We start from the raw sequence: 9,550 nt of genomic DNA on the forward strand, positions 1-9,550 counted from the left end.
CCTCTGGATGGAAACAAACTGTTGTTGGTTTTGTGGTCCTATTCTACGTGAATTTGAGAGATCTCGTGTGTCCTTGTGACTTCAGCTGTCAGTCATGGCCACAGCCGTTCCGCAACAAATCCGGACCTGGTGGCTGTTGACGGACGCAGACACGCAGTGGAGCCGAGCCGCAGCCGTTCCGCATCCTGTGGAATCCCTGGGTAATGGAACATTATCTAACAAGTGTAGTGAAGTAGCTCTGTTGTAAGAGCTAACAGTGCTCGGTAAGCACAGTGACATCATGTTAGAAAGTACAGCTGAAAGTATTTGTCATAAACTTACTAACAAACGATGCTAACGCCATTGATAACTACGCCAAACGGTGCTGTCACTACTATTTTAGTGATTTATAAGCAACCTATTTCCTGCGGATTGTCACTTTATTGAGAATACAGCTATTAAAAACTATTTCCCTGTTCTTCCACTGTCGGTCCTGCGTTATTATGGATCCCATGTAACTTCTAGGCAAGTCCCACCCTACGAAGCATTTCTGTTGGTTGGGGTTAGATATTGAATAACCACATACAAAAGACAGGGATTTCACTACTTGCTTGGATATCTCACATGTAAATTCAGACTGGAATAGTGTAAGATGGGTCAGGTAAAACAATGGGACTTGTATAGCGCTGCCCAGCAGTTAAACTGCTGAAGCTTGATTAACTTAAGCTAAACTCTGCCACAATGAGTACTACTTAGTGCCTCGCCCCTTACACTGTAAGCTTACTGCACCTCAATCATTTTAAAGCCAGAATAAAGTGGACAATAGCGACCAACAACACTTTCAACAGAAATAACAAATGAAGGATTGCACTAAGATAGATTTTAAGAAAGTGAAACCTAGTCTAGCAGAAAATATGGATCCAGAGTAAATCAGCTACCAAGGTGGTTTGATCCCTTGTGGTATCTGTTTAACACATCAAAGCTTATAGCACATCCAAAATATAGTGATGCTAAATCTACCATTTCTGAGGTGACTTGAAAGCGTCTTTATTGGACAGCAGACAGAAGTTAAGTTTATTGAGGAAAGCAGAGAGTGAGCCTGTTCTGGAGATACAGAAGCCAAACTGAGGTACAGTAAGGAGGATGGATTACTATAAAACACACATGCACACACAGAAGTCATCTCTTATAAAACATGTCTGACTTCCAATTCAATTCATTCCGACACAATATATTATAAACCTTTTACAAACAGAAGCTTTAAGGATTCATAAGCATTACTCAAAGTTATAAATATATGCAGCAAAAATACAGTACAAGAAATCTCTTTAGGACAGGACATAAAAATATGTAAAACTCTTTTCTAGACTAGAATAGAATATTGGATTATTAGTTATTGTATAGTTATAGTAAGCTATTTTGCTGAAAGAGCAGAGCCACAGACAAACAGAGTCTGGCCAGGATGTAGCAATTAAATCTAGACTGTACTATATGCACCTTGGTAACACTTCTACATCTAAACCATTTGGCTGAAACTATTTGGTAATGACAGCTCGTTTTAAAGCTGAAGTGCAGAACCTTTGTTTCCCCCTCTGGCAGTGACAGTAATTACACGAACACTGTTGAAGTGCTTATAGTCTGGCAGAATCTTCCGCTGCGAAGGAAGGTCTGGCTAGTCCACACACTGTTTTGGGATGGGAGAAAAACATGCTCTGGTTTATTGGCATTTCAGTAAACCAATCACAATGGTCTTGGGCGGCGCTAAGCACTGGGAAAGGCTGTGGTGCCTCTGCAAAAGGCCTGGGGAAGGAACTTGTTTTGGTGGAACATGTGTACGTTCAAAGGTTGAGTTAGTCGTGCAACAGAAAACTCAGATCGGACAGATAGTCTAGCTAGCTGTCTGGATTCACCCAGCAGAGGGCTAATGAGCTGCCAACCATAGTCTTCTTAAATCCACCAGAGTTTAAAATACAGACACAAACAAAACGGAAGGAGCGGGCATCAGGCTGAAAAGAGTGAAATCCAACGAAATTTCCAACAGCAACGGAGCAATCCCAGAAATGGAACATCGTGGATATACCAAGTCTGGCTTAATGCCTCACATCATTCCTCCCCACTCAATATCTCTGCTATCGAGGCTTTGTGCCGCCCAGGCTGGTAATGATTGGTATAAAAAAATACAAAGCCAGAGTGTTTTCATAAATTCCAGAATAGATAGAGGAGCTGTGTAGCCCAAAAAAATGGTCCAGCCCAGACACAGCACAATGTGAGGCTAACGTGACTATGAAAAGCTATGGGACTCATCACACTTTTTCACTGTGGTAATTCCCTTGTCCTGCCTTTCAAGGTATTGGGTAATACAGGTAGCTGACATAATGTGTAACCAATCAGAGAGCCCAAATAACTGTAATACCTCTTTTACTCCAACAACCAGGGTTTGACCAAGGTTATTTGACCCCCAACCCTTCTTTTATCAATTCAAACCAAGCCAGTCAACATGGGTTAATCCCTGGTTATGATGACTCAGAAAATGACCTGGGTCACAACCAAATACCAGATTTGTGGCGAAACAAACCATTGCTGTGATACTAAAAAAAACGCGTTGCCCAGATAAGCAGCGGATACCGGGAGATGGCTCAACAGATTGTTCAACGAAGAGGCGGAGGGACCGACTAGCCCGCTAACATTAATGTGAGTTAGCTAGCTTGTTAAATCCAAAGAACATGCCTTCATGCCTGGTTACAGATAATGAGCCAAACAAAGTCGTCAGTCAACTGACAAGAGCACCGTGCGTTTCTACGCTGTTAAGTGGTATAGGGGCCATTGTTCACCAATAGATGTATTACGCACTAGAGACCCCTTACTTTCTAAGTTGTTGTAATTTAGAAAAAATAAAGAAGCTTTTGTTATTTTGACAAAGGTCAACTGGCAAAGAAAGCCTTATTCTGTCCAACTGGATGTTGGCAGAGCGCCACCTACTTTGCCAGCGGTAGTTACTCCCGTCATTATTTCCATTCATCACTGCTCATCTATACAGGGAGAACTGGCATAACCCAGTTATTCACTTAACCTGCTGTGCATGTAATCGCACTGATTGTCAGTGGACTTTGCTCACACATGGCTGTGCACATGGGAAATAATTTAAACTGCTTCGCTCGGCTGTTGTTGTTGAAACTGAAAGCGTGCAGTGACCGGTGACGACTATCCACCTTCCATTTCCAACCAATCACATAATTTGCCCGGCCCTGGTTGTTAGCGATTCACATTGAAAACGACCCTTGTCCAACCTTCAAGTCAATCGGCGAGGGTTAACCCTTTCAAGCACACAGCCGACCCTAGCTCAACCTGGCTTGAGCCCTTGGTGTGAAAAGGTTATAAGTGAGGAAGCAAGGATAATAGTGCTTTACTTTGTATTCAGAATTTGCTTTCTGTGTTATTTTACCAGTTCTGAGACTGGAAGTGACAAATGGAATGCCCGCCGATGTCAGGGCTCATCAACTGATAGTCATAGTCAAAGGACCCGAGTTCAAAAAGCAAGATGGCTGTTTGTTTGTGTCTAATTTCATAAGTCGTATACACACTACTGCTTAACAAAACTTATATACTAGTGGGTAACTAGCTGAAATAGGTTTTACTGTTTTATCAGTTATATTCAAGTTCAACTTGTACCATCATGGTTTGGTGTATCAACACATCAACAGCTTTCATTAAAAAATGTCCATGCCCTTGTGCGTATGTCATACATTCCATGCTAACAGAATAGTAAATAAAACTAGCATTACGTGCAATTTAGAGACTACAATATCCTCAAATAGGTTTTTCATGACCCCACAAAACTGCAGCCCATTCTGGAATTATGTGGGTTACAACCAACCTCTACCAAAGAAAAGGCCAACCATCTGGTCTGTGCAACTGTGACCCAAATGGTATTCAGTTAGCAGCTAGCACTGCTTAGCCAACATGGCTCACATTGAAACCTGGACCATCCAAGCTCATTGTAGCATTTCACTAAGGCAGTGATTTTCAAATTCTGGGTTGACACCTTTAAAATAAAATACTAATTGAAAAGAATACAACATGCCCAACCATTTTTGCACGTACCTTCTCAACTCTCTGTATGGCTAGAACATTTCTGAATACATGTCGTGGGCTGTTAATCACTTTAAAATACACAAAATGCTAAATTAATATCTGAAATTAAAATAGGACTGCCCAGATAATGTTTGAAAGTCACTGCATCATATTAAGTCATAATCATTAATCCACAAATATCAACAATTGTACTAGTCCCATAATTCATAAACACCCACAAATCAAAGTGCTGTAAATATTAAATATTGACGCAGAATACTGCTAAGTTTACATAAAATCTGGGTCACATGTCAAAAAGAGTAGTATTATTATGATTGCAATTTTATACTCAGTTATTATTGGGACAGGCATCCTGGGGATATGCCTTACAGAGGTATTGTATATAATTAATTGTGACATACTGTTTCAGACATCATGCAAGGGACGTTTCCAGACATTAAAGCATAATGGAAACCCAAACTAGATAAATGAAGAAATAGTCCTCTTCTTATGAGGTGTCCTACAGACACTGCAGTGCGGCTTCGAAATGGCTGTCAGTTGAGTGTGGTCATTGCTTACTCCTTCTTCTGATTGGCTAAGAGGGAGGCCTCCCATCGTTGCGCCATGGCGTTCTGTCGTCTTGCCACAGAAGACAGGGAAGAGGGAAACTGGAGGGAGGGGGAGATTTAGCTATACCACTGGAGCCAATATGGGTGGAGGGATGGATATGGTTGGATGGATTGTAGGATGGAGGGGTGATGGAGAAGGCAAAAGAGAAATAAAACAGAGGATGGGACATTTACACGACTTAATAGAGTGATGACTGCAAGAGTGATGGGTTGATGAGTCGAATAATGAATACATTTGCTAAATTGTGAACTTGTGGATTAAATAGTTAATCAGTCCAACCAATTAACAAATCAGAAAGTTCACAAATAATAAATGTAACAAATGAATGAGTAAAGGAAGAAATCATTATCCAAATTGCAAAAGAACAGAATGTTATTTTGATTTTCATACCATATACACATGAAGCAATCCAACACAGGGAAATATAACCAGTTGTGTAAAACTATACATTCCAGCATTCAAGTCATTATATTGCATCTTTGTATCAAATGTTGGAATGAATATCACTGTAAATCAAATATTTCCTACCGGGTGTACTTAATGCCATTAAAGCTGCACCCATCAATATTTCAGTATAATTCGTAGATCAATACAAAGCATTTTAGTGTTTAGTGCTAAAAAGCCAAATATTGTACTATATACTATGTACTGTATACTGCAGCACGCAACTTTGTCTCCAGATAGATAGACAGATACCGTAGAGTTTGTGTGTGCGTATGTGTGTGTGTCAGCCCACCTTGTGGTCACAAGACACACTGGATCGTTCCATTTTGCGGGACCTGGAGGGGGACGAAGGGGAGGAAACACATCTGTCTGAAACCTCCGGCACTGTAATAAAAAAAAGGGGCAAAAAGACAATTAAATCACACTGGGAAAGATCCAGATTACAAACCAGATTTGGTATGGTACAGCAACTTCAGTGCAAACTAGCAAACACAAGCTCTCCAATATGTTACAATTGCAGGAAAGGTGAACTACTTTGCAGCATATTTGTGCTGTACACAGGAAGCCTAACAGAACTGAAGATACCTCACACGTTCAACATTTCAAAATGTGCCTAAAGAATGGTGAAAACACACCATCTGCAAACATTTGAACTATTACTGACTATTTGGATTCCCCTACTAGAAATTCATGGAGTTAAGGCAAGGACATAAAATGACTATCACTAATAGTTTGGAGGGGAGGAGTTAAAATTGTTGGTTCAGTTGAATACACAACAGAAACTTACATACCGTTGTAAGTGATGTTATCACTGAGGCCTGGAGACACCAGCACAGTATCATACCTCTCTCTCCCTCTCCTCCACATCTCCTCCCTCTGCCTCCTCCACTCCTCTTCCCTCTGCCTCACCATGCGGATCTCCTGCTCCACCAGCGACTGGCTGCTGAGGGAGCGCAGCTTGAAGAATGGATTGGACGAGAAAGTGCTCTCCTGTGTTTCCATGGACACAGGGGCGGAGCTCAGGCAGAATTCGGAAGCGCTGCGAATGATGAGATTGGATGTTTCCACGACAATGACATTGGCGGAAGGCACTGCATCCTGGATTGTGGACCAATCGGAGAGGCCCCCTATAGCAGAGGAGAGTAAGCGGTTCCTGGAGGCGGAGCTGTCGGGCTCCAGGATGATGACATTATTGGCTGTCATTTCATGGTAGACAGATCGGGGAAGGGAAGAGGAGCAAGAAGGAGATGGGGAGATGGACAAGGTAGGAGTGCGGCAGGCTGGAGGTCTAGGTGGAGATCGTCCTGTCTGCAGGGTGGAGCCTCTGAACACAGAACAATAGGACAGGTAGGCACACTTTATCTGTTTCCCAATAGAAGGAGACAGGCTTTAGAATTCTGATACTGTACACTCCTTTTGTTGGATATTTGATGCAATATTTAATATCCAAATTTTCAATTTTTTTTACATTAACAATGGATCTAATGTGTAATGTGAAAGGTTTTACTCAAAGTGACAAAGCAACAGAGAATTATCATTAACTCAGCAGTTCTTCTCAGTCTACATACTTACTTAAACTGTATGTTTTGATACAACAGGCAGAAAACATTTCCCTCAAAACATAACTAAAAGGATAGTGAATATTGGACGTAACTTTTTGCAAACACGCCATAAAAATTTTATAATTGTATATGTCAGTGTTGTGTGCTCGTTCCCCTGCCATCAACTGGCCAAATTAAGTTATAAAAAATTGTTAATGCAGTTTTAGTTTTAGTATTTTCCAAAGTTAAGCACTAATGACCGGTTAAGGAATACCATTTACAAACAATGCAGTATTTATCAAATCTTTATCATAAACATGTCATCACACATTCAATTAGCAGTGTTTTTATTACAGACCAGATTAAAATGAGGGCTCTTGGAATTTACTTTCACTCATGAACTCAAGTCAAACTGGTTTAATTTCTGAGCCTGTGCAGTTTTTATAGTAATTTTAAATAGTATCCATACCTATACACCTGTACAGGTACAGTAATAACAGTAGTGTTAGTCATCATGTAAACATTTCACTGCAAATATCCCATTACCAATTCATGTCACAATACTTCTGTTAGGGTTTTATCCTGCTGTCTCCTCCCTTCCCCTTATCCCTGTCAGTCTTGTTTGTGTGGGCGTGTTCAGCAGGTTCATCTCAGCTGGCTGTGCTTCACACCTGCAGCTCGTCACCAGCTGCAGCTCACCGCACCTGTGGCTCATCATCATCACCCTCCCTGTTATATGCTCTAGTTCTGCTTCCACTCTTCGCCAGTTCGTCAGCTTACTACCCTCGTGCCGGCCCTGCCTGCCTGCCTGCCTGCCTGCCTGCCTGCCTGCCTGCTGCCTGCCTGCCTGCCTGCCGCCTGCCGCCCGCCGCCCGCCCGGCCCGCCCGCCCGCCTGCCTGCCTGCCTGCCTGCCTGCCTGCCCGCCCCTCACAATACTATTACCTGCGCTCCAGCAAGCCCGGATATCTCCTACACTTTGGCTCACCTGCTATCTCAATAAACTCGCCTTACTCCTGTGTGTCCGCTCCTGAATCCTCCTGTGTCTCATAACAACTTCCTGTTTCCTAAAGGCACAAATGGCTTTGATGATCATGGTCCAATTTAAAATCTGTGAGCTGAGATCAGTCTTAAAATGTTTTAGGTAAACACCACCGCATTCTGCTGCTTTTAGGCTTCTGAAACTTGTTGATATTCTGTTACCTGGGTGTAGTTAGGCCCTGCGTAATCACCCCCCTCTCCCTGCGGTGGTGTTCTTCTCTCTCCAGAGTCAGTCGGATCTCTCTCTCCACCGCACTCTCTGGCTCGTCCAGTGGGCTGCGGTATGACAAATCATCCAGGCCCGAGTCCTCTGAACTGGGGGACATGGTGAAGGACAGGGGTGGCTCCCTTTGCACTGGTGGATGGATCTCCCTTTGAGAGGAGAGGAGGGAAACAAGCTTAAGTTAACTAAAACTTAAAGACATTAGGACTTAAAAGTCTGTTTCCATTGAAGATTAAATGGATGTTTTTTTTTTCTCTTCTAATCCACATTAGTAGTAGCCATGTAAAATGTTTGCTCCCAGCGATTATCAATTGGGAGTGTCCCCCCTCATCCTGTCCTGACAAGGTGTGTCAAGGTTCCACAGTTAACACGGCCATCCAAGGGACATTCATTTCAACATTCATCATTCAGTTGCACCGTGTCACCATGAAAAGACGCTTCCTTTGTCTGTTTTGGCCATGTTATGTAAAGGATGTTTCCCAGACTTTCTTTTATGAGTTTTTGAAAGGCAACTGATCCAAAAAATTGGAGACCTGACCACGAACACCAGGCTCCAGACAACACATAGGTTCACAGGGACAAACAAACCTCTTCACCACAATAAGGTGATTGTTCCCGGCAATGTTTCTTTTATCAGAGCCCATGAGATATTTATTGCTGTCGGGGTGTAAAGAACATTTAAAAATATATGTTAAAAAGTATATATTGGAAAATGTTACCAACCCTGTCTTCAATATTTAATAACGATAGCTTATAACAATAACTTACAATTGCTGTTGAATGACAAAAAGAAAATACACTAGATGGCAGAAGGGTATTTTACAATAACTATGAATGCCCCATCAGTTTAAGCTTTGGAATTGAACGCATAAAATCCCATCTGTTGTTTCTCTAAAAACTCCAACTACAACAGGGTCTATGCTGTCTCAAAGTGCAGCTCCTCCTCTGTGTCTTCAGCTGCAGGCTGTTGGACGTGCTACTTTTGAAATCCTTTCCAGTGAAATACAGTCACACTCTACACCGTTTAGCTGTCATTTTCTCAGTGTTCAAGCTAGCTACAAGCAGATTACCTTGCCGAAGTACATTTCAACATGGGACTACAGGGCCAGGGATCATACTACCCTTCTACCAGTGAGCCACAGCCGCCCCCGTAAGTACGTCTCTGCATTGTAATGATCTGGAGTTATGAACTAGCTGGTATCCAATGCTGTCAGTAGTTAAATAAATAAATAATAATTATAAATAATAATTTATAATAAATAAAGAAACGCTAAATAGATCTAAATGTGCACATATCTCTTTTACTAGTTAAGATGCTGTTAAATCGGTGTTCCCCGGGTAGCTCACCAGGAAGAGTGTTTGCCCCATGTACCAAAGCTCAGTCCTTTCTGCACTGGCTCAGGGTTTGCATCTAACCTGTGGCCCTTTGCTGAATGCCTTCCTCCTCTCTCTTCTCACATTCCTGTCTTCAACGGTCCTATTCATTAAAGGCAACATGCCCAAAAATAATCTTTAAAGGTCCCAAGGTATGAAAAATTCACTTCAGACTTCCAGACTGCATATGGTCCCCCAGTGGCTAGAAATGGTAATTGGTGTAAACCGAGCCCTGGGTATCCTGCTCTG

General features: G+C 42.1%; 1 protein-coding gene across 10 annotated transcripts in view; it reads right to left on the reverse strand.

The window, feature by feature from the left end:
• The window catches only part of LOC116699064 (uncharacterized), a 40,498-nt gene that overhangs the window by 7,117 nt on the left and 23,831 nt on the right, over positions 1-9,550 (reverse strand). For 4 of the 10 annotated variants that reach the window (XM_032531450.1, XM_032531443.1, XM_032531451.1 and 1 more), the window contains exons 4-7: positions 7,867-8,076; positions 5,916-6,448; positions 5,417-5,508; positions 1,002-4,740 (exon numbers count right to left, since the gene is read on the reverse strand). In XM_032531450.1, coding sequence (XP_032387341.1) covers positions 4,531-4,740; positions 5,417-5,508; positions 5,916-6,448; positions 7,867-8,076 — 1,045 coding nt within the window. In that variant the 3' untranslated portion in view covers positions 1,002-4,530. Of the gene's footprint in view, positions 1-1,001; positions 4,958-5,398; positions 5,509-5,915; positions 6,449-7,866; positions 8,077-9,550 lie in introns of those variants that run through there. The other 6 variants (XM_032531444.1, XM_032531445.1, XM_032531447.1 and 3 more) reach the window with 6 other exon arrangements.

This window comes from Etheostoma spectabile, chromosome 12 (assembly GCF_008692095.1).
Source record: "Etheostoma spectabile isolate EspeVRDwgs_2016 chromosome 12, UIUC_Espe_1.0, whole genome shotgun sequence".
NCBI classification, from domain to species: Eukaryota; Metazoa; Chordata; class Actinopteri; order Perciformes; family Percidae; genus Etheostoma; species Etheostoma spectabile.